The sequence below is a fragment of the Eublepharis macularius genome, chromosome 18 (assembly GCF_028583425.1).
Source record: "Eublepharis macularius isolate TG4126 chromosome 18, MPM_Emac_v1.0, whole genome shotgun sequence".
Classification (NCBI taxonomy): domain Eukaryota; kingdom Metazoa; phylum Chordata; class Lepidosauria; order Squamata; family Eublepharidae; genus Eublepharis; species Eublepharis macularius.
This window is the reverse complement of record NC_072807.1, coordinates 24,440,477-24,461,921: the sequence shown is the minus strand read 5'-3', so window position 1 is coordinate 24,461,921 and position 21,445 is coordinate 24,440,477. Positions and strand designations below refer to the sequence as shown.

Genomic DNA, 21,445 nt, shown 5'->3' with positions numbered 1-21,445 from the left:
GTTATTTAAAAGTGGTTCAGTTCTCCACCCCCCTAATTTGACTTCCTTTTTCGGCTGCTGAAAGTAGGAGGGTCCATATGCTGCCATACTCCTGGGTGTACACCGAGACCTGGATAAGCTCCCCCCTCTCCTGGTGCCTGTTCATCCTTTTTTCTCTTCTTGGCTGAGGGAATAGCAGGGCTTACCCTCAACAGGGCTGAGACGCAGCTTCGCGAGCAACAGGTGCCTCTGCTGGGACCATCGACGTCCTGATTTTGGTTTTTCAAACAATGTAGTCCAAAACCAGCTTTTGTGATCTGGCTCCAGGCATTCTTACAGTCTTGCCCCCGAGTTCAGCTCAGCAGCCGTTTTCGTGAGTAGGTCCTGCTCAGGGGACGGCGTCTAGAGCGTGCGCTGTGAAATGGAGATAGGTCTTCACTTGCTGCTCCTAACCCATCAGAGTCAGCATCTGTATAGGAAAGAGGAGGTTGTAAAAGGGAAAGGCAGATAGTGCTTAACTGCAGATGCCAGAGGCAATTCCTAGATGCCCCAAGAATGCAGGCAATTTGATAGTTGTCCGTACAATTGGAAGCCTGTGAAGTAACAGAATCCTCAGCTCCCTTATGAAAAGTGAAGCTGTTCCAGAGTGTAGCCTCTCCTCCTCTTAAGGTATGTAGAAGGAATCTGTCATTTCAAACTCTTGTAGCCCCAGGTCAATCTCAGCAGTGTTAAAATAGCAAGTATTTTTACCTGGGAGACGCTTCCTCTGGGATGTGGCATGTCCCTGGTAAAGCAGTGGAGACTGTGTCAGTGCCCGAAGACCGCTAGCAGAGATGGAGCTCTTCACAGAACTGGGTGGAGTTAGGCCTGGGGTGGGGAGAGAGCAAGGAAAGAGTCATCAAAGGAGCCAGATTGCCTAAAGAATCCTGATTGCTAGAAGTTTACAAATTGAAAAGATGCTGGGAATGGGGGAAGATTTATTCATCTGTAGGGCTTTCAAGCTTGAGGGTTATCAGAGCGTGAGATGATTCAAGTGGCAGGGTCAATTAATTAAGCTTTTGTCGATTGGTGAGGCCACTTTGGTTGTGTGTGGGTGGGAAACAAAGGAGAAAACGTTTCGGTTCCCACTTGCTCTACAGGAAAGCATGCTGCTGCCCCCTATCCGTGAGAGAAGCCAAGTTCTGAATGGTTAATCATCTGTGTTAGCCAATTAAAGGGCAGACGATTAATCGGTTGGTCTGCCATAGGTGAGGAGACTCAGCAAATCCAAATGAAAAGAACCATCATCATTTGGTCCAATCCCTGCCCAAGGGATAACAGCACTATCCATCGAGGTCTTAGAGCCAATAGGCTGTTTGACCAGAAAAAGACATCAATATAACTAAACTGTTCAATATTCATTAAAAACAAATGGTGTTTAATTGCAGGGGCAATTAACATAATATGTTGTACTAAAATCCAGGTCCACAGGATTTAATGACAGAATCATTAAATGATAGAAGAGCAAACTGGCTCTTATTCAGATGAAGAGCCAAAAATTTTCTTCTCAGATCCAAATAAATTATACAAAAAAAAGAAATGCTCAATAGTTTCAACCGAAAACTTATCACTGATACAAACTCTAGATCTCTTTTTCTTGGGCTACAAATTGTTCGTGTAATACAGAAAGTGGAAGTGAATTCATTCTAGCAAGGAAAAAAATCCAATAACATGGTACCATACTATAGAAATAATATGGTAACTGGTATTGATTGAAATATGAATATCCAAAATACATCGGCGAACATACACACCGCTTCCCTTCCTGGAGACCTTGCCATTCTTTCACCAAGAGGTGGCTACTAACCAAACTATAAGCACCAGTCTTCCCTAAGGCCAGCAGAGAGTCACAATTAAATCAAGACAACATCACTGTGTAACTGGCCTTTGCCTATAGGGCCACACTCCATGCTAGCCACCCCCAGCCCAACCTTCTGGTGCCTGGCCAAATCACACATGAAGCTGCTGTATACTGACTCAGCCCTTTCGTTCATCAAAGTCAATACTGACTACTCAGACAGCCAGAGTCTCAGCAGAGGTCTTTCACATCACCTGTCACCTGAACCTTTTAACTGGAGATGCTGAGGATTGAACCTAGGACCTTCTGCATGCCAAACAGATGCTCTGCCACAGAGGCGCATCCTCCCTCAGCTCACACCAATTCCTGGGTCCCCTTTCAATCACTGTGGATCCTGGCAAGTTCTGGGGCTAGCTATTACCACCTAAGTTTTGAATTTCAAAGCAGTGATGACAATTACCTGAAAAGTTGAAGACATCTTGATTTTCTAGGTGTGTTCTGATTTGGCCTACGCTGAACAGTTCTGTTGAGTGAGCAGATGCCGCGGGGTTCTCTCTCTTTGGGCAGGCCCTTTTGGCTTCCCAGCTAGCTCCCTCCTCTGGAGAGAGGTGTTCAAAGACCCTTTTCCTGGACCTTAAGCCAAAAGCCCCTTTGTGGACATGCTCATCCCTGCCTGTTTCTGTGTCGCTGCACGGCGACAGGTCTTGGAGCCTACAAACGCCCTCAAGTTCAAACTCCCCCACACCCACAGCCTGGCCGCTGTAGAGTTCTGCAGTTCTCACTCCCCACTCCTCAGCGGCTTGTATTTCTCCAGCAGGCTCCGCCTGTCTCTCGGTCCTGTTGCATCCGACTGTGGCCCTCTTCCTCCGGGGCCAGTCTTTGATTGCTTCGGGGGTAACTTTTCCTTTCTGCTTCGGAGAGGGTGTCCAAGAAGGGCCAGCGATGCAGTCAGATGGGGAAACAGAGCTTGAGATGCGGGGAGATGGAGTGTATGACTGGCATATATAGGTCTGTCCTCCTGGCTTCCCCGGAGTACTGTGGGCAGACCGAAAACAGGACGGCGAGATGCAGACGGGTTCCGGTTTCCCTGAATGTCTACCGCACCAGCTCGCAGAGAGATCCCCTGTGTCCGAATCGCTTCCCTCTCCTTTGGGTTTTCTATTCTCTGCCTGGGACTGTGCTTCAGCGGGCACCCCAGAGCCAACCCTTTTGATGCGGAGCTTGGGCAGGCCAGACGCTTGCATCTCCAGCTGAACCTCGTAGGTCGGTGGACTTGCCACAGAAGGTGATGCATGAGTACTCCGAGGAGTAACAGAGTTTGCCGTTGTTTCAACGTTGCCCAGTCGCGCAGCAGCTTCCCGCTGTCTTCGGTCTGGGGTGCAACGCAACGCATAGGTGCACAAGCCAGACTTCGGGGCTGAGGATTTCGCATTGCGTCTGCGAGGGCTCTGAAAAAATGGCTGCTGCAAACCCAAAAGCGTTTCTGCTGGCAAAACTCTATCTTGTAAAGCTGTTGGACCTTCTTGTCCTGGAGAACTATTTGAGAAGGATTTGTGGCTCCCTTTGTCAGCCAAAGCAGAGGGATCTAAGCGCTCACATACCACCACGGCGTCCAAGACACGCAGGTCATCTTTAGCCAAGTTTTTAGGAGACAGGTGGCTTTCGGAACCTCTTTTACTTGGAGTCACAATTCCTGAAGTCTGTTCACACCTCTGCAGCGGAGAGACACTCTCATTAATCACAGCTTTGCAGAGTAAGTTCGTTTCAGTGGAGAGATTGACGCTTACATCCCACTGAGGAGGTTCCCCTTTACCTCTGTGTGTACATGAGGGATCTTCTAACATGCAGGAAGGGGAGTGGACAGCTTTTCGCAGGGTGATACTTGAAGCACTCTGAGGTTTCAAAGGTGATTTCTTGGGTGTGCAAGTCTCTCTGCCCAGCTCTTGAGTTCCTGGAGGGGAGAGCGCATAACCCGTCCTTAGCTGTGTGCAAGGTGAAGAGGTAAAACTGGATATCGAGGCCTGTGGAGGTAAAGCCTCAGCAACCCCAGCGCTCTTGGGGCTCAGAGGCTGATCCAAAGGCCCCCCTCCAAATTTCCTGGGCGTTAAACCTGATGGCACAGAGGCGGACGTCAATAGCGGAAGCGGCTTTGGATCACTTGGTTTTTCTGCCTCGGGAGTCTGTCTCTGTGCAGAAGCCAAGCATGTTGGTTTCTGGGCAGTTCTCAAGGATTGCTGAGGGGAGCATAGCTCAGAAGGAGATTTTCCCCAGGGACTCAAAGTTGCGGCTACAAAATAAGAATCTGAATTGGAACTGTTGTCAGGTGATCCAAACACCTCATCGAGCCCTTCCCCGGTTGCCTGCTTTCCTGGCGTGCGCAGCTGCTGTTCCCCACGAGGGGAAGAAAAGTTTTCTTTCAACAAAGGAGGCTGTGCCAAAGGTTCTTCTTTCTTCTCAACGGATTCAGGTGAAAGCTTGCCTTTCTGCTTGGGAGGGGAGAACAGGCTGCCCAAATTCTTTGCCACAGTCTGCTTCGGGGTCGGGCTTTTCAGAAGGGTCCGCTGTGACATCTCTCGAATCCGAGGAGATCTTCTCGGAATGTTGCCGGGGGGGCTCAGGAACCTCCGAGAAGACCGGCAAGGAGTTTTTCTAGGTGTCTGTGGAAGGAAAGTGAGAGTGGATCACTGCTTTAGAACAAGAGAGTAAGAGTAGAATTCTGTGTATTGACAACTCAACACCATTCCTAGATATGAAATGGTCAGCTTTATTCAAATAAACACCATGCATATTAACTACTCCTTGCAATAAGTAGCAGGAAGCCACACAGACCAGAAAATATGGGAAGAGGCAAGGAGGCAGTTTTACCTGGTAAGCAACAGTATCATCAGAGGCTAGAGATTTTCTCGTTTTGGGTGACTCCATTCCTCTAGAAGTGGGTAACTCATGAAGTGCTCCAAAGAGAAGGCTCCTGGGGGACTGGATGGTTTTTTTAGGGGACAACAAAGCCAAGCCTATAAACAAAGAGAAAATTAATTACTGCTACTTCTGTATTCTCAAGCTCCTAGGCAATGTGTTTGCAGGCTACTTGAGATTTCTAGCCTAAAAGCTAGAAGAGGGATTTAGTGCAATTAAAGATAGAGAGGGCTCCAGTGCAGTTGAACTAGTAAGCCCAGAACAGAGTAGAGACGGTAAGAGTATAGTAAGAACTATAAGTTCTACAGACCCACATCTGGAAACATGAATCTCTGCCACACAGTTGCCAAATGGCAGAAAGTGGGTGTGATTTCTAGTGGAGAACAAAGAATCAGCAAGGAGTTCTTAACCCTTCCCCTACAACCGCTGCCCCTGTCCCATAAAACACAACATCTTGGATTCCCTACTTTGTGGGACAAAATTGTAGAGGAAAGCACACCCTCCTCCCCCAGCAGATCTGCAGTTCACATCAGAGACCTTGGTTTTGCTCGCTGCCTTCATTAAAAGAACCCTGACATTTTTCTCCAGCCCCATTTCCTTTGGGATAAAAACATTGTTATGGAACTGAAAACAACTTTTAATAGGTAGTTTCAGGCTAACCCCTTTGCTCTGAAGTGCACTGGTCTTGGTAGAAACAGAGAGGGATTCCTCCTAGGGACGAGCAGCAACCCACTCCCCTCTCACCTGTTAATTCCTCTGGAGTGCCTGGCCCTTTTACATGTGCAGAGTGCACCCGCTGTATATTCTTCAGGACAGCCTGGGAGGAGGGGAAGGAACCGGAGCGCTTTCTATCCAGTGACAGCTGCTTGATCCGAGGGCTCCTCCTTAAGCCACCTGTAAAGAGAGCGAGATGAATCCATCAGGGCTCCTTTATGTCCTTTCCACATCAAGACTGTGTCCCTGACAGAAGGGCAAGATCAAGCAATGCAGGCCCAAACCAAATACATGAAAAAGTAACCGAAACTTGAAACTTTCAGAATCCTTGCCCCTTTCTGCTCCTTCGCAAGCAGATTTCAGTTACGGTGAAGTGACGACTATTCCCCCAAGTTTTTGAGAGCCATCCCGAACAGGTAAGAAAGAATTCGCTTTACGTGAATACCTACAGGTCAGAGCTTTTTCAGGGGACTCCTCAACAACACCAACTTCATACCCAGGATCGGAACACCTGTCATGAAAATAGTCCTCAATTTATTTAGTATAATTATAATTATGCACTGCACACAAAAATTCTCCCAAGGCAACACTCAAGCAACAATGAAAAACTAATACATGAAAAAAGAACATTCAACAGAACGACAGCACCACTGATAACATCAGCTCAAATCTTGGAACATGGGAAGGGTGCAGCATTGGGGAAGAGCCAGAGGTAGCGTGCCAAAGAGCAAATGAGCGAGTGTCACTGGTTTAGACAGACTAACTAAAACAAGACATGAACAGTAGGCAGCAACCCACTCTAAACTAAAAGAAAATTTAACTATCCAAATGCCTGGGCATCCAAAAGGGTTTTAGCCTGCAGTCTTAAAATCAACAGGTTTGGGTTATGGGAAAAGCTCTGCTGAATTGTACACTCAACCAATCAGAAAAACAGCACCTGCTCCAAAGGTGGTTGTCTGTTCCCCTCTCTACCAGTGAGAGCAAGCAAGAGGAAGTCAGACAGCTTGGTGTCCAACTTACCGGCCTTGGATCTGTCTGTATAGCAGCCGCCTGGAGATCTGCTTGTGCAATGGCGTTTCAGCCACCCGCTTGGTCAGTAGCTTGTGATGATCTGAAAGGGACAAAGTGGTCTTGCAAGGCATCCAACCTGTGCCACCGCCTGTGCTCAGCAAGGCAGGTGAAGGCAGGTTTTCAAATAAGCTAGCAGCTTATTTCTATCTCTAGCCAAAGCGGCATCCCACTCCTTTGTTATCACACACGCACAGCCACATCTGACAACTACCTTATGCCCATTCCTTTGTCCCAGCGACTAAGGCTAAAGAGATGAGGAACAGTGGCTGTTTTCCCTTATCTCCTGGGTAGTTTATACAGTCAGCTTACTCTAATAGTAACGCTTTATAAGGGACTGCTCTTCAAACTTCTGGGCAGGAGGAATGTATGTTTGTTTCCTCAGGAGGGTGAGGGATAGGGAAATTAACTCACACACAAAACTAGCCCGCCACACTCACATACACACAAAATAGCCAAACCTCTCTTTCTGACATTACAATTTTCTGCATGCACGGAATTTTCTTCTTATGGGTTCAGCTGCAAGGCTTGCTTTTAAGGGGGTGTGAATGGCCGACATCTTTTAATAGGGATGGGGGTAAGAGGGACTTGGGGGGGGTATTTTAATTCGGTCTTAACTGGAACTTTTAAAAAGCTATTATTGTAAGCCACTGTGAACCATGTGGAAAAGCGGGACATAAATCAATGAATAAATATAAATAAATAGGGAAGCATTCAGATGAACGACATCCACCCACAACAGCACAGTCCAGGAAAGCTTTATCCTTTGTGTTTGTTCAGAAAAGAAGAAACATAGCTGTTTTAAAGAATACAGCCGTATACACAGGATGCATTATTACAGAAAAAGTGAGAACAGTGCTGATAAGACACAGCACACCTCTGAACAATCCAGTTGAAGCAGTTCCCTCTCACCTCTAGGGGCCTCGTGCGATCGGCTGTGTTGGTGCTTCAGTCCTTCCAAAGCAGATACTGACTGGCTTCGAGGCATCCTTTTCAGGGCTCTTTTGCTTGGAGACTGCATTTCCTCATTGAAAAGGTTCCTTCGCACCTTGGTCACTTCTGAAAGCATCAAAAAGAGCCAAACGCTAAGCAAGAGAGGAGAATGCCGCGTTCCTCAATGAAAAAAAAAACAAAGGTGGGTATCAGCTTCCTCTAGCTCCTGGGATTCCAGCAAGGCTTTTCATACAACTTTACGTTCCACGGTTATTACAATTTACATTCGTTTTTTAATGGGAAAAACGAAGAAATTCATGGATGCGGTTTGGCACAGCACTTCCAACAGAGGTAAGGAAGTATTAGGGATACTGAACCCAGCTTTTATGATGTTTCTTCTTGGGTCTGAAAAAAGGAAGGTTAATAAAGCATTTTCACCTCCCATCCCCTGAAAAAAGGACATTCATAATTTGGAGGCTTGTGCAAGGTTTTAAAAATGTTAACACAAGCTACTGTTGGCACAGCAAAGGTGGATTAAGTCAGCATACCCATTAATATGAAAAATTACACAAACATCCACCCCTCCAGGGCTTGAAAGACCCACACATGCCCAGACTGGTTTCTACAGTGTGAATTCTAATGGATCACACCAAGAAGAGTCCTCCTATTCCAGCAGTGGCCCGCCAGACGCCCTGGAAAGCCCTCAAGCAGAACCTGAAACCAACAAGCATTCCTCGACTCTTGCCATCTCCTCTAATAACTGCTATGCCCGTCAGCCAAGCTGAGGAGAGAAAACAACCATATTTAAAAACATACAAAACCACTTTGGTGGCGAGTGCCCTCGTCGTAGCTAACTCATGGCGACCCTGGTGGGGTTTTCATGGCAAGAGACTAATGGGGGTGGTTTGCCATCGCCTGCAGCCCTGGTCTTCAATGGGGGTCTCCCATCCAATTGCTAACCAAGGCTGACCCTGCTTAGCTTCTGAGATCTGACAAGGTCTGGCTCACCTGGGCTATCCAGGTCAGGGCATAAAACCACCTACTAAGGAAAGAAAAGGAGGTATACCTTGCACGGGTGTTTTCTGTGCTGCTGGAGGTGGCTTCACATCGAGGGATGCTCGAGAACTGTCCTGAAAGGATGAGAAGGTATTAGAATGACCCCAACACTGCATCTATGCCTAGGCCTCAGTTTGAAAACGACGAAAATCCATTTTAGAAATCAGCTCCATTGAAGTCAAACCAATGGAACTTCCTTCAATGTAAAATGTGGTTAGGGTCAAGACCGCAGAAAGATTATATAGAGCCACAATGCAGAGACACAGGGATATTATGGACTCCACATGTTTCGTGTATGGTCTCCCCTACAAAAGTCCTAGTTGCACCCAAAGAAAACTTTACCTTCCGGGCACGAATCTTGGGTACTTGAGGAATCTCTATTTGGCGCAAGTTCTGTGATGCTTCAGTAACGCTTCGGTGCCGGGATAACGCACTCTTTCTATAACCACAGGAGAAAATAAAACCATTGCATCTGATCTAGACAGATATGTTTGCCAAAGTCTTGCCTGGAGACATTCACAAGTAAGACGCATCCTGGCCTGATTTTAATTCAGTCCTGCTTCTCACCTTTTCTTGGCTGATCTGGTGCGCAGCTCCTGCAGCAGCTCCGCCTCGTTGCTTACGGACGCTGACCTCGCTGCTGGATCGGAAGCGGCGGAAGCAGGAAGGGACGGGGCTTGACTCTCCTGACTTACAGAATCATCACCAAAGAAGTCTGCTGGCAGGACAGAGGACAGCTTGGGGGGAACCTGCGTCCCCAGGCTGTAGTACAAGCTCCCAAGGGTCTTCGGGATTGATTCTATATATCTAGGAAAACAGTACAAAAAGAACATGTAACTAGGCTTCTCCAGTAAAAGCATCTCTTGCCACAGGCACTGAGAACCGCCCCTGGAAAACTCCTGCCGATCAAAGTAGACAGTACTGAAGCAGAGAAGCCAATGGCCCCACCGAGCATAAGGCAGCCCAGCACACTCCTCCGTGTTCCAGGCCAGCACTTACATTTCTACGACGTCTTCTAAAAACTTGGTGAGGTACGCCGGGTCTTCAGTCAAGCACAAGATTCGCAGCATTTCGGTCATCTGCAAGACAGTCGAAGTGAAGATCAGCAGCTGCGGCTCAGCGGCACCAAGGCCGGAGGAGCTCTTCACAGCGATTGGATCACAATTTTTTGGAACCTGGAGAAACCAGGCTCATTGGCCCACCTCCTCGATGAGCTGTTCCATTTCGTCCGTGCTGTTCTGCATCAAGGGGCACTGCAGGGACATCTCCAAGCGCAAATACACCTGAAGCTGGCACCTGTTTAAAAAAAAAAAAGAGGGGGGTAATTCATTGCTGCAGTCTGCAGATTTTTCAGAAGTTTATTTTTATGCTAAGTTACTTCACATCAAATGAAGAAAGCTACACGCTTCAATAACAGCAAGAACGATTACTAGCTACTCTGTAGAGAAACAAACAACAGCAATATGTTCCACTACTGCACAGGGGAATGCCCATAACATAACTCTGGTAGTAAGAAGAAACTATTTTAGAAAGAGAACATTGTGCTCATACTCTCTGACTTTGACTTGCTTATCAGGACTGTTGCCCAGCTGTTGACGGAGGCCTTTGCTGGTCTTCAGGAGACTGCTTCGCATTGCATCTGTCCAGGTGGTCTGCAAACAAAAAAGAAAAAGAAAAAAAACTGTTGTAAAATAGTGATGTCAAGACTACAGCTCCAGAAGCAACTCGCTACATTAGCGGCCCATAGAAAAGAAAAAAAGGAAAGAAAAGGAAAGAAAAGAAAGGCAGGCACTGGTTTAATTTCCAGTGCCAATGGAAACATCTGGAGGCAGAGAGGTAAAGGAATGCAGCGAAATCACCAAGGCACAATAAGACTGAACAGACACTCATCTTGGAACCCTTAGGAAGAGAAATATTTGGTCAGTGTACAGGAAGTCAAAGATACTCTCCTGGGTAGAGAGAAACAAACACCTACTATCATTTCACATCTTTTTGGTGTTGTGTGGAAGCTGCTAACCTGAGATTAAGTCTTTAGAGAAAAATGGCTGAACTTAGGTTCAACTTGTGTTGTAAAGATTTGTGGCCCAGCACAGGAATGTGTTTACCAGAGCTGATTGGGAACACGTGCAGAACTGCTCCTAGGTTCCCTAGAGATCCAACCCGTTAAGGGACTGTTCTCAAAAGGGCTCTGTGTTTAACTCCCTAGATTTCTCACAGCTGTAATGCCAATTATTGCCTTGGCCCTGATTGGTTCCTGTGTTGTCAGGTGATTCAGAGAGGCCTGAAAAGGTGGCTTCTCAGTTCAACTCAGGATGCTAGAAACAAGGGTGAAGAAGCTACAGGCTGAAAGCTGCACACTATTTTGTCACCCTTAGCCTGTCCCTATTCTGAATCAGCTGAGTACGAGAGAGATGTGTGATGGATGGGTGAGATATGCAACTTTGGAAATCACTTAGAGATGCTTAGTTAGCTAGCTTTTAAGTTTAGATGCTCAGGTTTTAGTATTTGGCAACAGTAAGGATTTCTTGTTTTATTGCTTGTTGCCTAAATTGAGTGCTTCATCCTTTTTGGATCCAGAGGAGCCCATCCTGGAAAACGATGCCCCTCTCTCACAAGCCCTGGGTGGAAGACCTCTCCTTGCCTACAGACAGTCCCAACCTTAAATGACTTCTCACTAACAACCATGAATCAGCTAGCAGAGTCACCAGCACAGGTACCAGACCCTGCAACAGACCCAGATGCCAGCTCTGCCCCTATATCTACCCAGGAAATACGATTACAGGGCCCAATGGCGTCAACTACACTATCTCTAGCTCTTACAGCTGCTCTTCCTCCAACATGATATATGCCCTCATGTGCCAACAATGTCCATCTGCTCTGTACATTGGACAAACCAGCCAACCTCTGCGCAAAAGAATAAATGGACACACATCTGGACATTAAAAATGGCAACATCCAGAAACCGGTGGGAGAACACTTCAATCTACCAGGACACTCCATCAAGGACTTAAAGGTCACCATCATTCAACAGAAACCTTTCAAAAACAAAATCCAACGGGAAGCTGCTGAATTGGAATTCATATGTAAATTTGACTCAGTCAGACATGGATTGAATAGAGACTATGAATGGTTATCTCATTATCAGAAGTAACTGATTTCATTATCAGAAGCAAACTGATCCCATTATCAAAAATTTCTGATTGCATCTACTCCCGCCTGCCCCTCCCCACCTATATCTCTCTCTCCATGCATCTGATGAAGAGAACTGTGGTTCTCGAAAGCTTATGCTACAGTAAAGTTGGTTAGTCTTAAAGGTGTTACTGGACTCTACTATTATGCTTTTGGAGGCTCTCCTTAATTAATAAACTCATCTCCTTAATTAATAAACTCATCTTTTATTAAGCTGATGTCTGAGTGTAGGTACACCCCAGAAACAGACCCGAGATTGGGAAGTGTGGCCTCTGTGAAAGGAAGAGCCTCCAGTCTCACAAATAAATGCCTGCCTGTGTTCTGGAGTGGCTGCAAGTCAGTGCTCAGAACTGGGAGGTGTGAGTTGTGGTTTTGTGCAGGTATCATTTGCACTGAAAGTGTCCCAAGTCCTGCAAACCGTGCCTTAAACAAAATCAACGGGATTGAAGAGTCATACATTACTGCAAGAACTCTGGCCCAGGGGTAACAGCACAGGATTGTTTTAGGGAGAAGTTACTAGCTATGACAATGAACGACACTTAAATGACAAAAATGTACAAACAGCCAAAATTCAGCAGGCTGTTGATTTCCCGCAACAACACAAAAGGTATTGGTAAACATACTATTGTTTTAGAAACAGTTACATTGTACTTCACTGTACGTGTATTTTACATACCCATGATCAACTTGGTACTGGGTCATTAGCTTGAGGGGCCATTTCATTGCACAGCTCTTTAGATATTTATAAACGGAACGTTATCACCATTTTCCCTAACTGTGCAGTGATGATCTTTTACCTATTAGGTGGGGAAGCAAAATGGAGCCACCAGCAGACAGGTGGAGGTGGAGAGTCTCCAGGTATGCAGAAAAAGAATTAGTCTGCATATCAGAAACAAAGAAGCAACCCTCCCACTGTGGCCTGAGGAGCATTTTATCTATTTGCTTCATGTGCCTTTCTCCTCAACAGGAGCCCAAAGCAGCTTATATCATTCTCCCCTCTTCCATTTCATCCTCACAACAACACTGTAATGTAGGTTAGGCTGAGAGAGAGTGTGAGTGGTCCAAGGTCACCCATGAGTGGGGATTCGAACCCGTGTCTCCCCGATCCCAGTCTGACATTAGAACACCACACTGGTGGTCAACATGCTCATTGCCCTCTAGGAGACACGGAATGCCAAGAAGAGTTGAAAGGGAAAGCAGGCTGACTCAGGTCCTTAACAGTGTCTAGTAACCTGGTGGCCGTGAGACGGACATTCCTTAATTCCACTTTCCAAGCCCGAACACTCCTGCCCACTGCCCTGTTTCTGGGCTAAAAGAGCAACTTGTTGTTCAATCAAGGACAAATGTGCTATGGCACTCGACTGCCAATAGTAGAGTTCACTGCTAGGTCAGCAGGAAGCTACAGTCTTGTCCCGCACAGTTCAGCTGCTACACACTGTTGTGCTATCGGCAGAGAGGGGGGATCTCCCGATGACTTGTCTCTCTCCCTGTAATCCGTCTCAGCTCCCCCTACCTCCGACTTCTTTTTCCCCTGGATATTACAACCCGGCACACTTTCAGTTGTAAAGGTATCAAACTGCCTGGTGTCAAAGAACTTTCTGTGTCTTCCTCTTTCCCTTTCCCCCAAGGAACCAATGGAAAGGCGCCGTGCTGCACACATACTTTGCATGTAGTGTGTCTATCCACCTACCGCTCTCTCTCGGGCCTCGTTTGCTATTTGAAAAGCATTCACAGCTGTCACAATATCATGGGCACACAAGGACAAATTCTCTCCTTCAGCCACAGCCTTCTGGTAGCTTGCGGTTGCGTAGGAGACCATCTCTTCTTCTGTTTTGAAGTCTGTTTTCAAAGCACACACAAAAAGGTAACTGACAAAAAGCAAGGATTTGACACAAGTGCTTCATGCAATCCAAAGGATACTAACAAGCTAGTAAACTTTATTTTGTAAGCAAGAATCTCTTATATTTAATAAGGAGGTAGCAGAAGACAATGGTATGTGAAGACTGAGGTAGCGACAGCAAGGAATTTTATACAGTTCTGCTTCTTCACAGATTGGCATTTGCTGCTTCCTAAATCAACACCACCCACTTCCTCATTAGTAAAGGCTATCCTCTCTTAAGCTGCTTAACCCACCTCCTCCATCATATGCCGTTTCAAAAACTCTTGGCTTTTCCTGTAAGGCACAATGCAATCCTAACTAGAGACACACCCTTCTAAGCTCATTGCCTTCAATGAACTGAAAAAAGCGTAACCTTGTTTAGGATTGCACTGCTACCGTTTGATGCTCCCCTTCCCCCATTCTTAATTCTGTAACTAATCAAAGCGACCAACTCAGTACTCATCATCAATACATTATAATGTAAACTCCCTGGAACAGGAGCAGCCTCTTGCTTTACCAATCAAGCACACTGCATGTTATTAAAGAGAGCAGCCAACAGAATTCCCTGGTCTGTTCCACACCGTGACCTGGATGGCCTGGGCTAACCCAATTTCATCAGATCTCAGAAGCTAAGCAGGGTCAGCCATGGTTAGTACTTGGATGGGAGACCTCCAAGGAAGACCAGGGTTGCTATGCAGAGGCAGGCAATGGCAAACCACCTGTGTTTGTCCTTATCCTTGAAAATCCTATGGGTTTTACCATAAATTGGCTTTAACTTGACAGCATTTTACACACACACTTCCACTCTCCAAGCCCCATGTTTACTTCACTTGTTGAAACTGAATTTCATAACTAGACTTGCTCCCAAAGCCATATGCAATTAAAATCCATGATCATACACAAGATTGTGTATGTGCGTGCATGCATGGCTAGAACAGGAGGATGGAGACAACTGCCATTCACAACAACAACAACATTTGATTTATATACTGCTCTTCAGGACAACTTAATGCCCTCTCAGAACGGCTTACAAAGTATGTCATTGTTATCCTCACAACAATCACCCTTTGAGGTGGGCTGGACTGAAGAAGCTCTGAAAGAGCTGTGACTGATCCAAGGTCACCCAGCTGGCTTCAAGCGGAGGAGTGGGGAATCAAACCCGGTTCTCCAGATTAGAGTCCTGCCACTCTTAACCACTACACCAAGCTGGGTCTCTCTAGCTTTGGCCACCCCCCCTCCCCACTTCAGTTGCTCTTTCCATAGCTCGAATGGCCAGTCTATTCATTTGTTGCTTTCATTAAAATCAACTGTAAGATAAAGAATTCTGTTATCTCAATGAAAGACTTTACTATGGCAGCATGTAGCTAGAGATAATTGGGGGGAAGGGCCAGAGATGCTAACACAACCAACATACCTAACTTATTTTTCACAGTTCTTCCCTTTTCTTCCATTCTATCATCTGATCTTTTCGGCAAGAGCCTTTGGGTTACTTTCTCGCTTGCTGCCAGCTCTTCATCCGGTTGAAGCTTTTGGGCTTTCACGTTCAGCCTTGCGACGTTCAGCATCTGAAGGGAACGAGACATAGTCTTCATCTTCTGCCTGACGGGAGTCCGGGGAGCTCCACCTGCCCAAATAATAATAATAAAAAAAACACGTGTCTAAATGGAGATGAATCACAGACGATCATCATCCAAGCAACCCAGTGTATGAGCATATGCAACTGTTGCAGAAATGTATGCAATCAAGAATAGCAGATTTATTTATTCTTTTTTTAAAAAAGTATAAGGGATGGTTGTCATACAGAACACCAAAAAGGTACGTTGTGCATACGCTTCTTTTTGCGATCCCGTTGACAAGACGTAGCAGAGTCTTCCAAAGCTCTCCTCCGGTAAAATTCAGACAGGCCCTGGGTCAGCTCCGTTTCTGGCTTTGGGGATTCTTCCACAGTAGCTGGAGCTGCTTGCAGTGACCTGTATAAAGTAAGATTCCCATCAGAAGAAGGGTTATTGGCCAAAGGAGAAAGGGACTTCTCCCCGCTGCAGAGGGCAGCTTGCGGCTTGCAGCATCTCTAATCCTTGTATAGGCTAGAGACCAGAATGCCTATTACCCTGTACCACTTAACTCAGCTTTGGTGCTCAGGGCTATCCATCCCAGGTCTTCTAGCTCCAGAGTCTTGTCCAAAGAGCATGATTACATACACGAGGCCTATTAGTACTAGAAGGGAAAACCCTACAGAGGAAACTTTATTTTTGCTGATTGAACTGGATCTGCTATTTTGCTTGCTGCCTGCAATAATTCATAGCCCAATGGCAGAGACTGCTTTCTGCTTAAGCTGGTGCAGCCGTGTTCCCCTCTGGAGCCAATGTTTGGGCATTTATGAAACAACAGGGCACCCTTAGGCAGGTATTCTCCCTCCTGCCCCTTCTAACCATCACGGTGGTGCATTTGGGACCATGAGGCCCCTCCCTCGGCTGGCCAAACTAGGAAAAGCAGGGCCCTCTCTTTGACAGCCCCCAACGCAGCCAGAATATAACAGAGGGATCCAGAACGGATTTAAAAGCGCTTTCAGTCTACACCAACTTTTCTATAGCTGCACCAATCCAAGCAATTTATCTTATTATGTTAAAAAAAGCGATGAGCTTCGAACAAACAACGTTCTCCTCTCCTCCGTTTTATCCTCACAACAAGCTTGCAAAGGTTTAGGTTGAGGGTGTGTGACTGGCCCAAGGTCACCCAGCGAGCTTCCATGGCAGAGTGGGGATTCGCACCTGAAGCCGCCTTATATTGAAAGAGACCTTTTGGTCCGTTAAGATCAGTACTGACCACTCAGACTGGCAGTGGCTCTCCAGGGTTTAAGGCACAGAACTTCTGCATTATCTACTAGCTGATCCTTAACTGGAGGTGCCAGAGATTGGCTCTGGGACCTTCGACATGCTGAGAAGATGCTCAACCACTGAGCCCCCCACCCCACCCCCAGTCTCCCAGGTCATAGTCAGTTATGCGTAACCACTACCCCACACTGGGGAACATTCTGCATCCTAGGTCTGCCTTACTCGAACTTAAAATTGCCTTTGAAGATTACCTTAATGATTCCATGAAATGGGAGCTTGCTCCACAGAGGTTCGACCAAGGGTACCAGCCTTCAGTCACTACAGGGGTCCAGCGATGAGTCCGAGACAGCTCCTGCTGAGCCCACTCCGGAAATGGATTCTCTGCTGGATGGGTACATACACAAACACAGATCCTGAATAATAATCAATGTCCTTATCCTTCCTCACAGCTAAAAAGAATGCTGCCTCAACTCCTGTGCAGGTTTGGCTTAAGTGTGCAAGGGACTTCAGCCTTAGACAAAATAGCTAAGCCTTATAACAACAACAGTGTGCTTATATCAAAAAGAGTCCAGTAGCACTTTTAAGACTGACCAACTTTATTGTAGCATAAGCTTTCGAGAACCACAGTTCTCTTCGTCAGATGCTTGCGGTTCTCGAAAGCTTATGCTACAATAAAGTTGGTTAGTCTCAAAGGTGCTACTGGACTCTTTTTGATTTTGCTACTACAGACTAACATGGCTAACTCCTCTGCATCTATGACCATAGTGTGCTTATATGTCACCCTTCTAGACAGATTAGTGTCCACTCAGAGCGATGAACCAAGTCAGTGTTATTATCCCCAAGGTGCAGCCGAAGAGCTGTGGCTGAGAGAGAGGCTTACCAAAGGCCACCTGTACAGCTCATGGCAATAGTGGGATTCAAACCAGCAGACTGCTGATTTGCAGCCCAACCACTTAACCACTATGCTACAGCAGGTACTGAGCAGAGAAGAACAAGAGTGAGAATGCAGGCAGCTTTGATTTTACAAAAAGAACGGCAAGACACTCCATATCACTGAAGAAAGGTATGAAAGCTCATGCTGAAATAACTATTATTAGGCCTTAAAGTGGAATTTTGTTTTAAAGCATTCAAGGCAAAGGATTTCAAGCTGTTTGGGAGACTCCTCGGTAGCTCAGAGGGCAGCTGCAGACATTCCCCAAAAGGCAGCTTGCACCTAACCATCGATTTCCCCCTATAATGCATTGCTTGGCATGCTTCAGATCTCCTTTCACACAGGCCAACAGGTCTTGTCAGTACATCACAAAAAACTCAAGGATGTTCCTCTGAGTGTCCCCAAATCTTTTGCAATACATGAGAGTCCCTCAGCAGATAATATGTGTGTGAATTACAGAGATCTGAAAACAAGCATAGATCTGAATACAGACAGAAAAAAAAGTAGTTTGACATGAACATATTAAACCACACAGAAATTACCAGTGGGGGCACATCTACACCAACAGACAGTCCCCAGTAGTAGTCTACAGACACTTAACCAAGACATCTGTCTAATCCATTTCTTACAGCAAAGGCCGCCTGCCAGAATAAGAAGCCCTCCTAGATAATTCAGATTTGCATAGTTTGAGGAAAGCCAAAAGAGGGGGAAGTTTCCTGAACTCTTCAGGCAAGCCTTTCCGTAAGTTTTATTACACAAGGATAGTTTTCAATAAGCAAATAAACTTACCAGGGCTGGCAAGGTCACTCTCTTCCGAGTAATTTACTTGACTGAGCATGCTGCTCACCATTTCTGGAAAGCTTAAGTCGTCTGCCTTGGGAAGATTCCCTTCCTCGGCAGTTTGAACGAGGCTCCTCTCAACTTCAGCCATGTTCTCAGCACAGAGAAGAGACAGAAGTGCAGCAGTATCCGAGATGGGGGAAACAATCCCAGTATAGGAAGAACAGGATCCAAATGGAGACACTTCAGCAACCTTCCCAACAGAAACAAAGATCAGGAAAGAAGTTCATAGGTAGACCACCTACCGACCTAGATGACGTGCAGTTATTTAGAATGATGCCACAGAGTCAGCTAGATGACTCAGGCTGCCTTCATGGGAGTAAGCCCCAATGAATAAAAGTGGACTTATTTCTAAGACGACTTGCTCAGCATTCGTCCTTGAAAACCAGCCATAAAGCGACCCAAGCAACAATAGCATTAAACCATCACACATTACACTAACGGCACGGGAAAAAGAAGTTTGTATCCAGTGCCCTAAGCTGAAAGAAGAACCAGGCAAATGGCAAAGGACAGGGACTTCCAAGAAGCCGGACTTCCGAAGAGGACCTTAACAATCCAGTAGGCAAATTGCATGGGAGCAAGTAGTTCCTTAGATCCCTTGAACTAAAGCAGAAACCAACACTTTGAACTGTATCCAGAAATCAACTGGTACTCAGTGAAATTTTTGAACTGGTGAAGTGTATTTCCTTCTGTTTTTAAGCAATCAACATGGCAGCTGCATTCTGAACCAACTGTAGTCAAATATAGGTTTCAATGGCAGCCTACATAAAGTAGTCCAAAGTTGAATTGCCTGATATCAGTCTACTTTTCTTAATACTGTATTACTGGGACAAGGAACTCTGAGAAGAATTTATGAGGGATGAACAATGCATGAACCAACAGAACAGACACAGAAATGGTGCTAAAGTGTTCAGTATAGTTCTATGTCCAGAGCGAGACAAAATGCAAGTCTAGACAGTGTGGAAGACCTATTGGAAAATTCAGCTCTTTGCTGCTGAAGGATGGGACATAAAAGAAATAGAGAGACAGTCCTTCCCTCATAGTACCTGAAAATTTATCTCTTTGTAACTAAACAAGATGGATAAATTCAAAACAGAATGAGGCGCTTACGAGGTATAATCCTTGGGCCAGAATGCACCTTACAAGATGCTGAAATAAAGATGCCTCCTGAACAGATTGGCTCAGTGGGGAACTCCGTATTATCCAGTTCTCGATGTGGAAGCTACTAGCTTGCATCATGTTCCAGCCTGTCACTCTGCATTTAAGAGAAATATTGACTGGATTCTCAAAGCACCTCTGGCTCAAAGTCAAAGGCTCCAGGGTCACAGCGCAGCTCTGTGGTTTTTCTATTCCTGTTCAAGGAAATAAACAGAAAACAGTGAGAATGAAAAGAAGCTTTCAAAGACGGACAAATAGGCAAAGCAACCAAGATACAGTAATGAGTTAGGTGAACCGTAACTCAGTAGCTCCAGGAAGAGCAAAAGTTTGCCCTGTGTTTACTAGCCTAACGAAACAAAGTCTTCTGCAAGCAAGAAATGTCTTCCTACAAATTTAGCTGGGGCAAATGTTAACCTAACAACCTCCTCCATTATTCTTGATCCCTTTTTATGGTATGACATTTGCTGCTTTCAGTTCCTCGTGAGAATGACTTCAGCAGTTATACATCAACTATTTCATATTTGCATTAAAAATTCAAGGCAGCCAAGTTTCCAAGTTCAACTTTGTGATTATTTGGAGAATTTAATTTCATTAAGGTTCACTGCATAAAAAAATAGTTTCATTAGTTCATCCATAGGTATAAATAAAGAACAGCACAAAGCCTACTTTTCCTAGCACCCTGAATGCCCCTAATTTGGTCAAGAATCCCTTAGTGGGTGTAACTGAGGAATTACTTTCTTTACCATCGCTCTTGACAAATAACTGTCCTTCCAGTTGGGGGAATGATGCTTGTAATGCAGACGGCGAGGAAAACAGACAGTTCAGTGTTGAATCCAAAGGCAAGATCATAGCCCATGATGAGAACAATGGCTCAAGGGACGCTGATTTAAAAGGGAAGGCAGGGAGTGTCCCTTTTTTGTGATAACTTGAACATGGAATGAAGATTTCTGAGGGCAAAATAGTGCCCCTCAAGATGTGCATCAGTTCAGCCAATATGTGGTACCCGACATGATCTGCAGAATCAAGGAACTGAAAGAAGGAAACAGAAAGACTCCGGGTTAGCAATATCGGTGAGGAGAGTAAAGTGTACGTTACAAGAAACCTAAATGATACAAAAATACTGAGATTCAAGATGCTATTTTGTTATTAAATATAGCTTCCTGTACATGAAAACTGGTCTTAATACCATGCAAACAATTGTACTCTTCTAGTATTTCTCTGTGCCTGCTTATAACACTTGCCTTGCGTGCTTTTTAGACCAGAAGCAGCATGTCAGCTTTAAAAAGAGTATGGTAAAAAGATAGAAAACTCATCTCATCATTTGAGATTCAGAATCCCTGAGAATTAATTCTCTCATTACCGTGGATTCATCAGCAGTGTTCACCCAATGCAAAGTGATTTTCTGAGCTGCCATCATTTCCTGGATTCTCTTGGGTATGAATTTTTCTGCTAGGTCCTGTGAAGTGAGCAGTTCATCAGGCAAACAAGCATGACTTCCAGAAACAAACTGCAGAAGCTCCCTCTGAGAATAAGGGCAAGGAGAGAAGAGAAAGATGGTGTTCATAAAACCCTCAGGAAGACTGGAGCTCTCTGGGGGTTTCTCTAAAGTCACAGTTAGTTTGCTTTTCTGGCTCCTCAGCACTGGCTTGGCTGGAGAAGCAATTTCAGGTCGGTCCCACTGATAATCCAGCAAGGCTTCTTTCAGTATGTTCCGAGTCAGAGTGGCTCGAGGGGCTGGGCCAGGCAAGTTCGGAGCATGGTAACGGTTTTCAAACTTGGTCTCCAGCTCCTCTTCGAAGTCTTCCCAGCTGCGAGATCCGAGTTCACGGAAGCGGCCCACCCGTGAAATTCTGCCCTGCGCACCTAAGGAGTCAAAGAACTTGAAGCCCCAACGGACCTTGGCCAGGCCAAACCTGCAGCCCAAATAGTTCAGGATCTTCAAGGTGCCCATGTGAAGATGAGCCTTCTGCACAGAGCTGGTTGTGTCCAACAGAAACACCACGTTGTGGGAGCAGGTCATGATGCTGCAGCAGGCGTCCTGTATCCTGGTTGCCTCGTATTTCACCCAGATGATGAGGAGGGTTCACTTACACGAACCAGCAGGTGAGGTGACTCTG

General features: G+C 45.8%; 1 protein-coding gene across 1 annotated transcript; it reads right to left on the bottom strand.

Annotated features, from left to right (window-relative positions):
- Positions 1-37: 37 nt before the first annotated feature.
- TICRR (TOPBP1 interacting checkpoint and replication regulator) lies at positions 38-21,348 on the bottom strand. Its single transcript, XM_055002671.1, has 23 exons — positions 20,689-21,348; positions 20,072-20,357; positions 19,281-19,522; positions 18,120-18,363; positions 16,651-16,780; positions 15,399-15,538; positions 14,983-15,192; positions 13,380-13,528; positions 10,052-10,152; positions 9,703-9,796; positions 9,500-9,579; positions 9,068-9,307; positions 8,843-8,939; positions 8,511-8,574; positions 7,424-7,570; positions 6,464-6,554; positions 5,893-5,954; positions 5,474-5,623; positions 4,682-4,827; positions 3,825-4,473; positions 2,277-3,758; positions 730-846; positions 38-448 (listed from the first exon to the last, which is right to left on the bottom strand). The coding sequence occupies exons 1-23, from the start codon at positions 21,346-21,348 to the stop codon at positions 333-335; spliced, it is 5,697 nt and encodes a 1,898-aa protein (XP_054858646.1). The 3' UTR covers positions 38-332.
- Positions 21,349-21,445: the final 97 nt, after the last annotated feature.